This window comes from Chaetodon auriga, chromosome 19 (genome assembly GCF_051107435.1).
Source record: "Chaetodon auriga isolate fChaAug3 chromosome 19, fChaAug3.hap1, whole genome shotgun sequence".
Lineage (NCBI taxonomy): Eukaryota > Metazoa > Chordata > Actinopteri > Chaetodontiformes > Chaetodontidae > Chaetodon > Chaetodon auriga.
In genome coordinates this window covers 9,352,782-9,370,483 of record NC_135092.1, presented here as the reverse complement: position 1 = coordinate 9,370,483, position 17,702 = coordinate 9,352,782, and the positions used below count along the sequence as shown (strand labels likewise).

General features: G+C 41.7%; 2 protein-coding genes across 7 annotated transcripts in view; both read right to left on the bottom strand.

Moving 5' to 3' along the window:
- Positions 1 to 691: 691 nt before the first annotated feature.
- On the bottom strand, positions 692 to 11,451 carry slc46a2 (solute carrier family 46 member 2). Its single transcript, XM_076757366.1, has 7 exons — positions 10,850 to 11,451; positions 8,472 to 8,642; positions 7,332 to 7,553; positions 7,029 to 7,200; positions 4,815 to 4,898; positions 2,371 to 2,527; positions 692 to 2,091 (listed from the first exon to the last, which is right to left on the bottom strand). Exons 1-7 carry the CDS (start codon positions 11,327 to 11,329, stop codon positions 2,034 to 2,036), a joined length of 1,344 nt encoding a protein of 447 aa, XP_076613481.1. The 5' UTR covers positions 11,330 to 11,451; the 3' UTR covers positions 692 to 2,033.
- A 703-nt stretch (positions 11,452 to 12,154) lies between these two features.
- The window catches only part of palm2akap2 (PALM2 and AKAP2 fusion), a 100,201-nt gene continuing 94,653 nt past the window's right edge, over positions 12,155 to 17,702 (bottom strand). For 4 of the 6 annotated variants that reach the window (XM_076757460.1, XM_076757459.1, XM_076757461.1 and 1 more), the window contains 3 exons: positions 17,426 to 17,604; positions 16,344 to 16,382; positions 12,155 to 15,291 (listed from right to left, as the gene is read on the bottom strand). In XM_076757460.1, the coding sequence (XP_076613575.1) occupies positions 15,175 to 15,291; positions 16,344 to 16,382; positions 17,426 to 17,604 (335 nt within the window). In that variant the 3' untranslated portion in view covers positions 12,155 to 15,174. The remainder of the gene's footprint in view (positions 15,292 to 16,343; positions 16,383 to 17,425; positions 17,605 to 17,702) is intronic. The other 2 variants (XM_076757457.1, XM_076757458.1) reach the window with 2 other exon arrangements.

Sequence of the window (17,702 nt, the reverse complement as noted above, 5' to 3'; positions counted from 1 at the left end):
CTGGACCGGCTTTTCAGTTGAGACATCTTTTATGTCTCACATCTGTAATGTTAAGAAAGGCGTCGTCTGCAAACGGTGACACTGATGGCAGCCGTCGCACAGGCCTGTGAGCAGGGGAGACGTGATTGTTGCTTTTCTTTCATGTACAAATCAAATGTTTCAAAGCCAAACGTCCCCGTCCTTCCCTTCTGTCTTCTCCACGTGGATTCACACACGAAGAGAAGATCTGATTTGCTGCGCAGCATGAACCCGATCAATCACACCTGCGCAAAAGGTTTAAAGTCAGACGATTTATGAATGTGTGAATCCAACTTCGGTCCTTTTATTTCTGGTCCTCCCCCCAGTGTGTACTGTTTACGTTCAGAGTTTTTATTGTACATTTGGATGTCAATAACATCTTGTAATTATAAATAAGCTTGTATATTGATGTCGTTTTGATGCAATTTATCTTTACCTCAAATGATTTTTTTGGATATATTGGACCAATAATAAAAAGAATGAATGCATCTGATACTTGTCTGCTCAGGTCTGATTTGTTGGGCTTTTTTCTTCAGTCACATTTTAATTATTTTATGAAATTACATGGAACAATAATGACCTTACAAGGATGTAACAAAAACTAGATATGACTCTTAAAATGCAATAATAATTAAAAACATTTTAAATGTTTTAAACACATTTATTTGCAGCATTAAAATTCATATATAAAATATATATATATATACATATGCACACACACAGACATACACACCTGTTTTGACAGTAACAGCCAATATTTTTCATTTTTCCATTCTAACATTTACAAAAACGCAAATTGCACCTTAGGTGTAATCACCTGAAAATAAATGCATAGAATTATAGAAAACTAGAATGGCCACCTTGAGGTTGTATCCCTCTGGCAACCAGTCAAGTTGCAGTTTACATCCATGTCTGTCAGACTCATACTGTAATTTACCTTTCAAATTGGTTAGTGCAGTTAAAAGTGCTTTACAATCAAATGCTAAATTAACTGACCAAACACACACCTTTAAAAAGTAACAGCTATTAAGACAAGTGAACAGAAAGAACGTGATAAAATACATGTATGAGTAAACATATAAGGTCTTGAGAAATAGTGACTAAAGACCTAAATAAAAATATCACAACAGTGGAAAAAAATATGATAAACACTGATGTCAAAAAACGTCATTTTTATACAATTTCTTCAGCGTCTCCTGACCTGCACGATCAGAAGTCAGCGTGTAACTCATATAAAATACCATAAAGTGCATCTATGTTGAGTTTAAAGTTTAAAATTGATTTTGGAAGACAACAGCTGGTATTTAAGGTTTGATTTTTGGTCACACCAGTTAATGAATCTATAAGTCAGCAACAAAGTGTATGCATGACACACTGCAGGTCCACACATCATGGAACAAAATACTACAAAGCACACAGCCCGGAGGAGAAATATGAACAAAGAAAACTCCTCATGGACTGCATATATCAGCAGATGGCTGGTTACTGCATCAGTCTAGTCTCGATGTGTCAAATGTGTTTGATATTTACGGCTGAAAACCGAAAGTGATCCACATCCACGACAAGAAACTAGTCCTTTCTAGTTTGTGCTCCTTTTATGTGCTGCTCTCAAGGGGTTTTTCATGTCTGACACATTCAATGACACACCAACACCATGTTGACATCACCCTGGGTGTGTTGTTATGGACATGGCTTCAGTTGTTTGGAAGCAAAAAGTTCAACTTTTTGGCAAAATGGGTTGTGATTTTTTCACGCAGTTATGTCTGCATGTATAAGCCTGCACAGATTACTGATGTCTTTAATATAAAATGCTCATTTAAACATAAAACCTGCTGTCTGTTCCTCAGGTAACAGCCAGAGCCTGCAAGAGCTGCGACTCCCCTGAAGAGTCTGTCATTTTAACATTACAGGAAGCCAGATTAAAGGCACCGTTCTCCTTTTGCTTATTTCAAGCTTCAGTTCGCGTCTGCCTCGTACTGACGCTCCATCACTGCCGGTGATCATGCTGGCCGCCATCAGTCTCCTTGAATCCTCTCGTACTGACGCCTCCGAGGTAATCTACAGCCGAGGATGCTGTAGGGAGAGGAGCGGAAATGTTTTCAAGTCTGCTTTTCATTCCTGGTCTCACGTCAACACAGGACATAGAACATGTAGAGACAGTAGATTTCAACATATATTAGTTGTAATACACAGATTTAGAAAAGACACAGATTGGTTTACACCCAAATTTATCAAAATATCCAGAAAAATCAACATAAATTGAAAATAAATACTAATCTCATGGAAAATAATTGGAAACAGATCAATTGTTATCACTGCCAGCACCATTATACAGTATTGTCCACACCCCACCTGATGGGGATCATTCCCAGTACTGTGAAGATGCTGGACAGCATGAAGACGAAGCCTGGGAACCAGTTCAGGGTTCTCTGGTAGATCTTAGTGAAGGCAGGGATGTATGCCAGACCGGCAAACTTCAGAGACAGCTGCAGGGAGGTGAGAGTGATGCCTGATGGGAAGGAGGACAGACGGGTCAGAGGAACGAGAAGGTTCCGAAAGGAAACGTACATGTACATTTTCTTTGAAGCTCTCACAGAGATAAGACATTTTTGCGAAATATGTGTATTTCCTTTTTTCGATGAGAGCGAGATAAGAAGATTGATAGCACTCTCATCTGTGCAATAAATGTGACACTTCCACCAGCAGCCTTATGCTAGCTTAGCTTAGTATAAAGACTGGAGACACAGTTAGCTTGACTGCCACCTATATCTGGTTTGTTCAATCTGCACAAATACGAAAGTGTAAAAATGTATGTGTATTCATATGGATCTTTCAATTTCCTTGTGTGTGTGTGTATGTGTTGTGTGTGTGTGCAGGAACAGGGTTTGGGGCTGCTAGTGTTTGTGTTTGCACTGCAATGACTTCTCAAAAAGATGTCATGTCAAAGCAAACACACAAGAAAAACCCTGACAATGAATAACCTGCTTCTCTAATCATCACCAAACCCAGTTACTGTGTGTGTGTGTGTGTGTGTGAGAGAGAGAGAGAGAGAGCCAGTTCTAGCCAGTGGTAAAACAGGCTCTTTATGATGCGTCATCTCTTTAGCAGAAACCACCCTGACTGCAGGTTTCCAGTACACACCACTCCCCCATGTGCGCATACCTGGCTAACAGCTGCAAGACACTGTGTACACACACACAAAAGATAAGAGCCAAAGACTAAAAAGGATGGTGGCTGGATGAAAATCTATGAGCAATGAGCTCTGAGGTGCTGAAACTTTCACAGGTCAGAGGCCAACACATCAGACTCTGAAGTGTTTGCACGCCTTGTACTTAAATGCAAGAGCATTTAAGTAGCTGTTCACAGCAGCTGTTTGGGAGTTGACTTTTCGGAGGTAGTAGGGCATGTCAGTGTCTGAACACTTCCCAATTCTGCTTTTTGATCAGACAGACATCTTGTCTGATCAAAAACACTGGAGTATCTCATGTACAGCAGTTTAACATAAGGCTGCAAATGATTACATGCCACCCTCATGGAGTCTATTTCTGACAGTTTGGTCAGAAACATGCACACCAGCAGCCTGCTGGAGGTCAATTTTTAAGGCTCTGAGAGTGCTCCTCCTGTTCCTCCTCACACAAAGGAGCAGATACCTGGTCCTGCTACTGGGTTGCAGCCCTTCTACAGCCCTTGCCCTGGCCTTGTATCTCCTCCATGCTCTTGAGACTGTGCTGGGAGACACAGCAAACTTTCTTGCCACGGCATGTGTGGATGTGCCCTGGAGGAGCTGGACTACCTGTACAACCTGACTGGGCTGCAGGTGCCACCTCATGCTACTAGTAGTGACAAGGACACTAACAGAACTCAAAACTAGAGAAGAAACAGTCAGGAAGAATAAGGAGAGAGCAACTGTCTGTGGCCACCACATGCAAAGCCATTCCCTTTGTGAGAGTTGGATTGCTTTTGCCTCTCCTTGCACCTGTTGTCACTTTCATTTGCACCAAAGCAGGTGTGACTGAGTCTCAATCAGAGTCACTTCCTCAATGGACAGATTGATGTCCCTGAAGTTGAACTGACTTATTATCAGATCAGTGTAGTTTTTTTTTCCTGGCCTGTCCATGACCCTTAGATTGCAAACTCAACTTTTAGAAATGTCATGATGTCATCCCTTTTACACAACTTCCCCCTGTGCTCATGTATACACACTCTAATCCTGCACTTCTATCTGATTTATGGCAGCGTTACAATGCCCCTGCATGTGAATGCTCGTTCCATCAACAAGGCGACGAAATAATCAAGCCGGGTGTTGCTGATTTAGCAGGGTTTTGATTTATATTGTGAGGGAAAAGGTTGAATGAAAGAAATGTTTTGACTTGTTTCCATCCTATTTTTTCCTTTATTTATGCATGCAACACTGATTTTATACAGTTAAATGAATCATGAGTTCATCCAAATGACAAACATTTCACATCTAAAGTGAAATGTTAAATGTTATCTATATCGCTCAAAACCACAATTTGAGCCTCGATTAGCTGACACTGCAGATAGCTTTCACAATCTAAAACTGTTAACAGCAGCTATGAACAACTTGAAGTTGTAAAGCCAGCCATGTGCCGTCCCATATACTTTTATTGTCAAATGAAACCATCACCAGCATGTGTTTGCGTAATGCTGCTGTGTCTGTTATTGCGCTCACTGTTCAATTATCTCTCCTGTTATTGTTACAGTGTTTTTGCACACCTATACACACACACACACACACACACACACACACACACGGGCAGAGGTTATACACTCACCACACGAGGATGCTGGAACCTGCTGTGAGAGCAGAGATCTGATAGTGGGCATCGGGATGAGAGCAAACAGGTTCAGTGATCGAGCTGCAGAGAAATGAAAACAGATTATTTTATTTCCTCTATATTTCCTCTCTCCGTCAACAATGCCCTTTAATACACCCCACCTCACCCCCGCCACCACCTCCACCATCATGCAGCTGCTATTTTCTCTCTTTGGCAGGATGTGTGTCGGGTCTCTAATGGAGCTGGTTTCATATTATCTCACCCACATCATCTAAACAATCAGTCTTTTGTGGTAATACTGTAATCTGTGATACTCAGACATGAATGTCTGTTTTGTTTCCGCCTACCACTCCTTGAAAATGACGTGTTTTCTATTTCCGTTTGGTTTGAAATTAAATAGATTTTACACAGTGGCCCAGCTTTTTTGGGATCGGGGGTTGTAGGCTAACTGAAAAAAAAATGAACTGGGTAGTTAGCATGTGTCAGAGCTGAGCGCGAAAGATGAAGACCATGTTGAAAAAGAGAGCACTGAAACCACTCTCACAACTGTACAAAGCTAGCTTGTCTGTAAGCTATCGCTAGCAGTCAACTACCTTAATGTAGCTCAGTCAAATTAATATTTTAGACTGATTCCATGTCTAAAAACAAGACATCATTCTAGTTACTAACTAACTAGTTATTCTAGTAAACACCTTGAATTTTTTTCAGAAATAATTTATTGATTTGTGCAGCTTCTATCAAGATGAAGTCACTGAGGAGTCAACTTAGTGCCAATGGATAATTTATTAATGCAGTTAAACAACAGTCTGTTACTTCCTCAGTATTTCATGCAGAAATATAGTGAATTATATTTCTGCATTAAATACTGAGGACAATATACAGACACTGTAACTGGTTGTTCATCTGTCTCTCAGCTGGTTGTGTTGCTACCACACAGATACAATATGGACACAAAGATATTCCAGTGTAGCTTGAGGAAATATAAGATTGTCAGGACGTCTGCTCCCTTTCAGTTCCTCATTTTGTTTCCTACTTCTTTCATTATTTGTGCTGATAACCTAGATTTGTCATAGACCCTGTTGCAAGATGTAAGGCAAGAGGCAAGGACCTGGACAGCTTGACTTTAAACACAGATAACATGAATTCACTTCCTCATTTTTCTGCAGAGTCAAACCTGGAAAATGGACAATGAGAACGACAAGAACGAGCTGAGACCTGGCTGCCCTCATGTCTTTTATTTACAGTTTAGATCAGCCTGCTGAACAATCAGGGCACATTGAAAGAAGGCGACTTCCACTCTGTGGAACTGTGCTGTTGGTTAAACCACAATGACCAGTGTCTGCTGCCAACACAAGGCCACACTGCAAACAAAAATAGCTCTGTGAAAAATGTTTTTGACACATGTGTCTAAGTTTCTCACTGGTGCTGGGTCATTGAGAGAAGAGAATATTCAATGTCAACCAAATTAATCATCAATTGATTGTTAAAATCACTTTTCGAGCAAAGATACTGGTTCCAGCTTCACACATTTGAGGAGAATTGTTCTTTTCTCCATCTCATATTATTGCAAATTGATTATCTTTCGGTTTTGGACTGTTAGTCGGATAAAACTAGGAATCTGAAGACGTCACTTTGAGCCCCCCCCAGTTTACAGACTAAATGATTAATCAAAAAGTAATTGACAGGTTAATTGATAAGAAAAACAACGAGATGACAGATGAGTATGTTTCAGTTGTGGGTGGTTGTGGGTGGTTGTGGGTACGCAGGAACTGAGTATAATAAAGAAAGTATATGCATATTAGGGAAATGTACTTTAAGTATTAAAAGTAAAAGTACTCAATACCAAAATGTCTCCTGTGACGATACATGTATTTATACTATTATACCTTTAGATTACTCATGCATTCATGTTAAAGCAGGATTTTACTGCAGCAGTTTGTATAGGACTATTTTCATTATGGATTAATCTGCTGATTGTTTGTCCATCAATCGATTGATTGTTTGGTTTGTAAGAAAGAGCACAATATTTCCCTCTTAGATGCAGTGGAGTAGTAGTAGAAAGTGGAATGAAAAGCAAGTAGTACTGTGCTTGAGTAAATGGACTTAGTTACATTCCACCACTGTGACATGAATTGCTTTGAAAGGGTTAAAATATCAATCATTCCTGATCCTTCACAAACTGTGTCTCGTTCTTGAGATGCTCAGTCTTACCGAGGTAGAACATGTAGGTCGCTGTGACGAAGGACATGAAGAAAATCCCCGAGGCGAACGACAGCATGCCGATCAGGATGAGCATGACGTCGCTGACGCAGCGGCGAAACACGATGACGCCGAGGAAGCTGGTGAGGAAAATCATGCAGCCTGCGGCGTTCCCATAACCCACCTGGAGGAAGTGAAATGAATACAGACAAGATGAAAATACACTATACTGAGAATAATAACACACCGTGCATACATGATCCACAGTAAGACAAGTCCCAAATACAAACCCACATACAAACATGCAAACATCACCTGAGTGGCAGTCCAGCTGAGTGGCTCTTTCATCACGAAGACGCCCAGTATTTCTATGGCTCCACCCACTGCAACGTCATACAGCACTGCAGCTGCAAACAGCAGAACCATGGTCACCATGTTTATCCCAGCAGGAGCCTCCATGGGAACGTCACCGGAGGCGTCAGAGAGGACGTGGCAGTCCTCCTCCTCCTCTGGCTCTGGGTTGGGTACTTGTTTCACCTTGAATTCAGATGGAGACACACATTTAACATTTGCACGAGCTGATGTGATGCCCCTGTGTCACCCATTACAATCACGCAACGTAAAGCTTGCCTGGTATTATCTCTTAGATATAAGGAAACCGGGATTTTGTGCTGTGATTTATTATACATTGAAAATATTTTCAAATGTGGGGCGAGGTTGAGTGACAACAGCGAATCAGTTTCAGCGTCAGGTGAGATATAGCTGTTAGAATAAAAAGTTTAAGATATATTATTGAATTGTAGTGTACAGTTAACATTGACCTAATAAATTAACAAATAAACACACATACAGTATATACTGTACATATCTACATAGTATATTATTTATTTATTTTTAACAGCTCGTACCTCGTATTGACGTGATATGCTTGCTATCATTGCTGCATGGCCTGGCTTAGTTCTCTGATCTAAAACTCTATTTGCCAGTAGCAACACAATGCACTTTGCTGTGTAGGCCGCTGTTTTAGAGCAGTGAAGAAGAAGTGATTTGTGCAGTAAAAACCTGTTATGTCGCATGCAGGTGTATCCCGTTATTGGGCTAATAAACTGTGTGATATCTGATCAGTGCATGCAGTCACGTACAGAGGCATTTTCAATACTGGGAACAGAATTGCAACAACTTTTAACGCTGACATGCATTTTTAGAAATGTGGAGAAAGTGACTAATCTTATCTTTTCCGAACAGGCTTGAAACTGTCACTTTAAGTTTATCCCAATAATCAGATCAAATCTAAGACGAATAAATCTATCAGGCTCCATATTTAAGTATATCTAACGTACTGTTTATTGAAACAGTCATGAATCTAGCCTGCAGAGACACAAAAATCCAAGCACACATCCGCACAGTGGATGGAACATAATCTGTAATAGTACACACTCACACACACACACTGACCTGCAGCAGGAATATGGAGTGTAACAGGCTGAGCAGGTGCAGCAGTGTGCTCACAATGAGCAGGATGGTCCCATTTCCCAAACTGGAGCTGTACAGCAGGAACAGATGACCCGACACCAGGCTGCCCACCAGACCTACCGACCCATACAGCAGCTCCACCCTCATCATCACCTGCGTGGGGCATGAGCACACAGCGCTTCTTTTTAAAGTGGACCTCGTGCGCTTACAAGTTCAAGAAAATTAATTTCATTGTTTAAAGTAGTTGTTTTTGTATTCAGCAGACAAATGGTTGAGTTTTGTAATATTCTTCTGTTATTCTTGGTTAAGTTTAAGCCAGTAATGTGCATGCTTTTATGGTTCAGCTGCCAATGATGATAACCCAGCGGGCACTGTGACATCAATTTGATGTTGAAGATTGGTCAAGATTTTGATCACAATGATAAATAGCCTACAGAAGCTTTGACCTCCTTATGGTTGTAAAAAGGTCCAACCAAAGGATCAATCTCACATCCAATTACTGCATCATACATTGTTAAGCAATATATTTGACATCAATACAACGTTGCTGCACAAAACTTGACATCAAATTGACGTTGATTTGATGTCTGGAAACAAGTCATTGAATTGATGTCACATTGATGTCCCAATAAAACTGCTCAAGTTGAAGCATTTTGCAATGGGTGTGATTTTTTTGTTCTTGCTTTAGGGATGATAACAGACAAAAGACTTAGCAACTAGCATGAAGCTATTAAACTCTCAATCTAAATATTCATGCAGAAAATACATCAACCAACATCAGCCAATCCGCTTCAACCTAGTTCTTTACGATTTGCCCCTCGATGTCATCATAAGCCAAAGTCCCGCCTCACAGTGCGCTCTGAGACACTCATAGGCACGCAGGTGTTTGGGGGCGTGCCGAGATTCGCACCCGGCTTAGACAGGGCTTCTGCGGTGTCTTCTCAACCGGCGACTGTGTTCGTCAGCACTGCTAAAAGCTTTTTGTTGGAAAGTACGCACATTATGGTCATATTGTTGTCATTATTAGTGTACAGTGACCTTAAATTGTAAAGGGTGTATCGTCAATGTTTCAAAATACGTGACATTAAGCGATGTTAATGCCAGTTAGCCAACTAGTAGCTAACGCTAATGGCTATATGCCTATTCACGCTCAACTGCAGTAAATGCCACTATTTAAAATAATGTGCAATTTATCCGTATTTAACGTGACTCAAAGTCCGTGAAAATGCCCGGTAATTAGCCACCAGTTTGGCTGTTTGTTTTCAGATTCCATTCAGCAGTCACAGCCTGGAGCCAGTGAGGCTGCCATTGTGTCCCGGATGGCGGCCTATTTGCGCTCAGCGCCAGACAGGAAAGGTGGTGGCGGCCGCAAGACTGCTGCAGCTGACAGTGATGTTTAACTATAATGTACAATCTGTACTGTAAAGTATTGGATTTTTGTTCACTTGTGCTGTTTGTGTTAGACCTGTAGTTTACACCTGTAGTTAGTCAGTTACCTGTTAGCACAGCTGCATAGCTGTGGACATCGATCCAACCTGGGATGATTCGTTTCAGAATAAAAATGTTTTGTTATACTTGTATGTTTGATCATTGAGAGAGAATGCCATGGGGGAATGTATTGGAGCAATAGCAATTATAGAACACAAGAACTCAGCGTAGATGATGCCAAACATATTATAATTACAGTACTGTATACAATACACTTTATAGAATTGCTATTTTAAAGGTCATGTGCATGAAACACTGCAGAAATGCAAAGATCTCGTACACTGTCTTGTATGTTAAACAGAATTGGCTTCATTTAGGTCGTTTCCGTCTTGCAGGACCTTCATCAGCTTTTAATCCTGATGACTATCCCGTGAGACAGAACGTTCATCTACGTAAATAAAGCCAATTCTGTTTGCAATACAAGGCGGTGCAGGATCTTTCCATCTGTGCTTTTGCTTCTTTTTTTTTTTTTTTTTTTTTTTTTTTGCAAAAGTTTGACATAGAAACAATGTCAAAATAACATCAATATAATTATTTGGGAGAAATTTCAAATAAGTTTGATATTGAAGTAATGTCAAAATAACATCAATAAAATCATTATTTGACATATATCAAATTGATGTCAAAGGACTGATGTCATGTTGATTTACGTTTTTGACCAAATTATGATGACAATTTGATATCAGTGTTTGATGTCATATTGATGTTGAATTGACATCAGATGCCCACTGGGAATTGCCAATACCGCAGCTTTTCCAGACATAATCACTACAGCAGCCTTATAATTACAAATGCAGCCTTACAATGAACACGGTTGGCTATGATTTTATTCTCTAACGACACATTATGCAGCACCCCCCGCAAACACTAACCTTGGACCGGTCAGTGGTCGTGGAGCCGAGCGACACCAGCGTCATCACGCCGGGCCAGAAGGTGCAGAAGCCGCCGGACAGCCCGAAGACAACCGCGGCTCCGAACATCACCTCCAGCGGGAGGCGGAAGACGACAACCAGGAGCAGGCCGAGCCTGCTCAGCAGGTACCCGCTCAGGGGCACCGTGATGGGGACTTTCCTCCAGCCGCGGTCACCTAACCTGGCCAGGAGCACCGCGGGCAGGATCGGAGTCAGCCGAATGATGAGATTGTAGATCATGTAGAAGTCCGACATGGCTTTCTGCTGGCTGTCCTCCTTGGAGAGGTGGGCATCGGGGTAGGTGGCGTTGGCACACCGGTCCTTGACCACCATCTGCAGGGCAGTGTCGTACAAACTGCTGCCCAGCTGCTCCATCACAAGTATCGGCTCGATCTGCCGGAGCACCGCGGCGGCTTTTAGGCACAGGCTCGGCAGGACCATGACGGGACCCTCTCCACTGAGACTCACTGAAACTTCGAGTTACAATCACACCAAACGTGAGGAGCCGCAGAAGTCCACAGAGACGCTGCTCAACTTCTGGTTTGATTAAGACGCGTCTGACTTCTTTTCTTCGGCTGTCAGTGTGAACATGAAGCGGAGGGAGGAGACATAAACCTCTCCCACCCCCACGAGGAAACTGAAAGGTGTGTGTGTGTGTGTGTGTGTGTGTGTGTGTGTGTGTGTGTGTGTGTGTGTGTGTGTAAACCACCGTCTCCTCAACCTCTACCCAATCGACTTATTGCTTCATTTTAGAGGCTGTCATCTGTTTGGCTGTATTTTTCCACAGCTACACGCTTTGCTGAACAGAGTAACTCAACAGCGAAAGTAAAATATTCGATCAGACCAGTAGTTAATTCTTTTGGTCTCTGTGGTATTCAGAAAAAAAACAACGTGACACTTTTGTATATTTATGAGTCGTTGCAGCCACTTGTTTCACGTCTAAACACATTTTAAAATCAACTGTCAGGAAGTTGGAACCATGCGAGGCACGCAGACCACATCTGCAACTCATTTCATTAACAGCTGCTTTTCCAACTAATCACTTGGTTGTTTAGTCTGTCAAATGCGGGAGCCCAAACTGCCTTTTTTGTCCCATAGTCCAAGAAGAAAAAGCCAAAAGATGCAGTTTATTCAGGAAAATTAAGGGAAGATCCAGCATCTGATGTTTTAAGCTGCTGAAAAGGTGCATTCAGGTGCAGTGCAATGTGACAGTCATATATAAAAAAAAACAGGTAAAGACACGTGAATGAAGCACTGAAATCCCACATGTACAGGTTTTGTTTTTAATGAGAAAATATTCATAATATGTATAGTAGGTGTATAACTGTGAGCCTTACATGAGCTATAAAATAACAAAGCAGGGTATGAGCGTTACAAGTGGTTAACATAGGAACAGAGGTTATACGGTATAATATGATTGCTTTGTCACACACAGACAGTGTGAGTCCCACGCTGACGCTCGGGCGCTTCTGCAGACTAAAAACAAGCTGTCGGCATTTAAAAATGATAAATAAATCATCTCTGCATCATGAATTCAAACAACAAGAGCATAATAATAATACTAATAATAATAATAAGTCACACATATCTCCTCTGCGTGTGCATGATGTCTGGTGTCATTTCAGAAGCATTATAGTGAATTTAATGAGAACTCAAAATGATTTTGCGGTGTGTGTGTGTGTGTGTGTGTGTGTACAACAGTTTTATGACAGTACAGTAAGGGAGTAGCCGTTTGCTTTTGTTGCTTAAATCTGAGATCTTGCTGTGAATAAAGCTCAGACACAGAGGCCACTATGAAACTATGCTCCATGACATGACATGGCAAGGATCTGTATCTGTCACCCATCCTGAAGAGTCTGTTTAAGCTCATGTTTCCTTCAACATACCAGTAATGCCAGTTCTCATGTGGCACACTGTCTGCTGCACCACAACAACATCTCATGAAAAGTCCCTAAATACTTCTGTAAATTTATATATTATTAGTTGTGCATTAAAACAGGAACAAGGAGGATTCATTGGAACCAATGTGGGTTTTTTGTTTCGGCGGGGAACAAATAACAGAGGCACAAGTCCTTGTTTTTTGCTTCTGGTTGGTGGAGTTAGTGGCACTGCTTAGTATGTGTCGATTCTTTTTATTTTGTGAAAGTTCGCCTCAGTGTGTGTTTATATTTCAGGCATTCAGCCGAGGCTTTGAGCCAGTGAAGGCCACTGCCTCGCTGAAGGACACTTGAACAGGCCACGCTAGCGGATGTGATTCAAAGTGAGACCTGTGGTTTACAGGACACCTTTCTCACATCCTGAAAAAAAACATCTCAAAGGCTTCAATAAACACACTCGAAAAGCAGAATCATTTTGCTCCTTTTCAGTAAAAGTGGTTCAAAAATGCAGTTCGCACAGACACGCTGACACATTTCTACTTTGAATTCTTGTTTGATGGCGGCCCTTTGATGTCGGGATTCTTCTCCGGTTGTGTTTTCAGTTTGAAAGCTGAACCTTGTTTTCTACACCTGGACATGAATCCACAGTATCACCACACTCATAAAGGCCTGGATTGCGCTCATTAAACAAAAACAGGAAATCACATCGTCCCACAAATGAAAGCTCATATTATATTTAGCCAAAAAAAAAAAAAAACAACTAACAATCCAAACTCATGACCCTCCCCTGCACAGAAGTCTGTTGTTGCAGCCTCTTGATGAGCCTTTCTACTGATAGTCACTTGCCTTGCTTGTGTGCTTGTTTCAGGTTAGGAAAGGAGTGTAATGTCATGCGTACAATCAGTACTTCTTAAATAGACTTAGGAGCGTAGGCTGACTAAATAACTACATTCTGTTTTGGTATAACAACTTATAAAAAGCTTTTTTTTTTTTCAATATTTCTCATCAAACTTTATATCCTCAGCTAGCAAGGTATAGTAGATACACAACAGTTGCCCCACTGGAATCTCAACATACAAGATCATATATCAAATACACAGTCCTACCTCAGTATAATACATGAAACGACTGCTTACATCAGAAAGCACAGGTCAACAAAGCGGCGTAGCCAGGAAAGGTAAAATAAGTGATTGTTTTTAGAATATAAAACCCCCGACCCAGCCCTTTAATTAACACACACACACTGACTGAAGTGACGCAAACATGACCTGCAGTTAGCCTCCCTCTGCCCCCCGTCTCTTCGAGCTCCTCCTCGCTGAACTCACTGCACTTTACAGACAGGAAATCTCTGAAGAATAGTGCTCTATAGACAGACTTTCTATCTAAGTGGTAGCGTATGGTCTCTAACATTGACTGAAACTGTAGTAATACAGAATAGGAGAAGATAAAATACATCATACATAGCGTGCACCCCGACAATTACTGACTATTCTAAGGCAAAGTTGAACCTTGATACTAGTTTTTTTTTTTTTTTTCACATTTCCTCACTAGCGTTCAACAGTTAAGGGACGCTGACCCCCCCCCAGACGGCACTTTAATGCAGATGCTTGCAAGGACTGTGATAGCTCCCACCAGACATGTCATATGTGTGTTATATCTGAGCTGCGGCGCATCATCAAATCCAGGTAAAATGATTGTGAACTTACAGAAGTCCGATTTGTGCGATTAGGCCTTGCTTTCCCTCCTTTCTTAAACAACTTTCCGTCAGACATTTCTTGATATTCACTCTGCACACACTTTCCTGTCTTTTGCATCTATTTTTTCCTGTTGGTGGTGAAAACCTTTCCACACATTCTCAAGATGATTCAGGTTATTATTATCAAGCACCCACTGCTAAAACCATCATCAATAAGTGTCAGGCACCCTGTCAAAATAAAAGCTTTAGATTTCAGCCCATATTTCAATTAAAAAAAAAAAAGGTAAATAAAACATCCTATGAATATTGAAGTCATTCAGCGTCTACCAACTAGTAAAACCTTTGATCCTAAATACACTTCTGAACAGCGCTCTTAAACCACCATAAAACCATCTCAAAGTGTCTCTCACGTCACGGAGCGTTTCCTCTCCAAACTCACCTCAACACTTGAAATGTCTCTCACGTACTCGGTCACCCCACATTCTGCTGCACCCTCAACCCTCAGGTCCAAACACCACAACTTGATGCATCTCTTCGATGAGCCCCACTGGTCAAGCCAGTGGGTCATGTGATCATCACAATACTATTAGTAAAATAAATACTGTTTCCTCCCCCTCTCCTTTGTCCTTCGCTTCCTTGTCCTCCTCTTCTTCTCCTACATTTTTCCTTCAGTCTCTGCAACCTCCTCCTCTCCACTCCCTGAAAGGAGCCATTTACTCCTCCTCCTCCTCCTCTTCTTCTCCCTCTCCATCCTCGTTGGCGTAGATACCAGCTTCCCACTTCAACGCCATGTCGCTTTTCCTCCTGGTGACACGAGTGGCCTCCAGAACCTGTCAATCACAAGACAGCCTATCAGATACATGGGCAGTCGGAGAAATGTCGTGGAAAGCAGAGCCTGACAGAACCCATGCTTTTCTCCAGCTCAAGGGATATACTGGCAACAACATCACGCAAAGAAAACACACCACAGTGACTTTATCATGGCATGCAGTGAGCGTCAAGAACTGAGGGAGCGCTTGGCTAAACCATCCTGTGGTGAAACCAAATGAAGCACGCCTGCAGTATCTGACAATAAAAGTAATTTTACTCCGTTTCAGGGAAAGTTTCATGCTTAAACACGGGGCTTGTTCCATATTTTATGTTCTCTGATCACCGTCCCTCTCACACACTCATGCCAGGACACAAACACTTCCAAACACATAAACACGTCTTCACACACAGGGAAGATTTCTTCATGAACAGGAATCCAGAAAAGATGACGGAGTTTGTGGGTGTGGAGGTGCTTCGTTTAGGTCTGTACAATAACAGTGATGATTTCCACCACACTGAGCCCTCGTCAAGCTTCAGGCTTTCTAAGTTACTATAACCTCCAGTCAATGGGTGGGTGAGGTGGGGTCAAAGGTCACACCAAATTCATGGACAAGCACATGCAGCACCAACACCACAGAACAGTACGGCAGTGAGACCACAAGCAGACCTGGGACCAGATATAACACCTTTTAAGGGTTCCTTCACAGAATCCACCCAGTGTGGGGTTTAAAACAAAAATAACACACTTCACATGTGAAGTGACATGTTTCGTGTCTCTTACTGTTGGCTCGTCTACATTTAATGGAGAGGAAGAAAAATGATTGTCGGTGGAAATCTCCACTCTGACTCATCTGAATTCAGGAACTTTCTCTTTATATTTAGTTGAACTGAAATCACAGCCACCCAGGATGTCTTGATCTATAAAAGCATGATGGGATGCAAGTTTCTTCAACCTTTACAGGAACCTTCCAAATAGTATGCTCAGGAATGCATGATTTTGCCACTTTAGTCTGACCCAGGTCTGTCCGTAAAGGCAGTTATGGAGTGAACAGGTTTGGGGTGCAACAGGTACCTCGTTGGTTACCTCATGAGCCAGCAACAAACGGGCATACTGACCGACCAGCAGGAGAGAAGCAACAGTGCACATAGTCAACACATGAGATGTCATCATGGGACAAGAAGATCAACAACAACCCTGCTGCATGCTCACGATAAATTCAGTTCAATGTCTTGAAAAATGCATGGTAACTATGAATGAAATGCTGTCCTTTCTTCTGCAGTATACCGTCTGTTAGTGGTTGTAAGGTAATATTGCCCTCAAGTGCACAATATCAGTGCACAATAAACTGGGCTTATCAATTCCCATGTGCAATAATGTTTTAATGATTATATTGTGTACTTATTTATCATATCTTGCCATTTTTTCCATGATGATTCTTGCTATTAGACTGTCCCCTTTGCTGCTCTAACACTTGAAATTATCCCATTGTGGGATTCATAATGGATTATCTTGTCATATGAGAGGGAAGTGAAACTGTTCATTTTCTGGTTGTGAAACTTTTTTTGTCCATCCTGTGAGCCATTTTGCAACAAAATTATTCTTTGTAGCCCTTCACAGACAAGTCGGTCTGCCAGAACTCAATACTTCCTCTCAAGAGACACCTAATTCTGAACAATGACACACTGCCAGAAGGGGTCTGGCGTTAAAAAGACGTACACAGACACAAAAAAAGTGAGATGAGATTTAGTCAGGACAGAAATCCCCAAGCGTATGTGCCTTACTTTCAGTTTCATTTCCTGCTTCAGGCTGGGAAATTCCCTTTGGTGTTGTACAGTATTTGCTCATGCCCACAGGCACTCAACCATGTTGACATTAACAAATCCCGATGAACCACAAGAATCAAACGGGTGTGTTACATGTGATCAGCTGTGATCATCTTTCTGCTACTTTCACTCACAATTTCACTCAATATTTATCTGGAATAAGATTTTTTTTTAATTTTTAGCTCCAAGAGGATTGTACTAGCTGCTGGTCACTAAAAGTAATGTATGTGTGAACCCATAAAAAATGCATTTGTTGCATCTTGTCATGGCAGTAATGTATGGTTGACAGCTGTGATCGTAGTTTATACAGTCTTCTTTTTAAATACTTACACTGTTGTCCTCCAGTTTCTCCCTCCTCTTCACCTTGTGGGTTTCATAGTCTTCCATAAGTGTCTGCATGAAGTTTTTGGGTCGTGATCCTCCAGAATCCTCGCTGCCGGCGTCAGACAGGGCTCCTTCTGAAGGTGAGGGTGAGACAGGCGGTACAGGCCGCACCTTCTCGATCTTTCCTGCACATCACACACAAACATGAGGAGTTGGACACGTGTTTGTTCAATGAACATGATCCCACCAAGCCATTTTTTCCTATATTAGAACTGGTACGTAC

What these genes read in the sequence shown, in the direction of transcription:
- slc46a2 (XM_076757366.1), bottom strand. Translation starts at nt 11,329, where the DNA reads ATGGTCCTGCCGAGCCTGTGCCTAAAAGCCGCCGCGGTGCTCCGGCAG. An exon ending in TCAGCTGGACTGCCACTCAG is followed by an intron (nt 7,201 to 7,331) that starts GTGATGTTTGCA and finishes CACTTCCTCCAG; the next exon opens with GTGGGTTATGGGAACGCCGC. An exon ending in GGTTCCAGCATCCTCGTGTG is followed by an intron (nt 2,528 to 4,814) that starts GTGAGTGTATAA and finishes CCTTCCCATCAG; the next exon opens with GCATCACTCTCACCTCCCTG.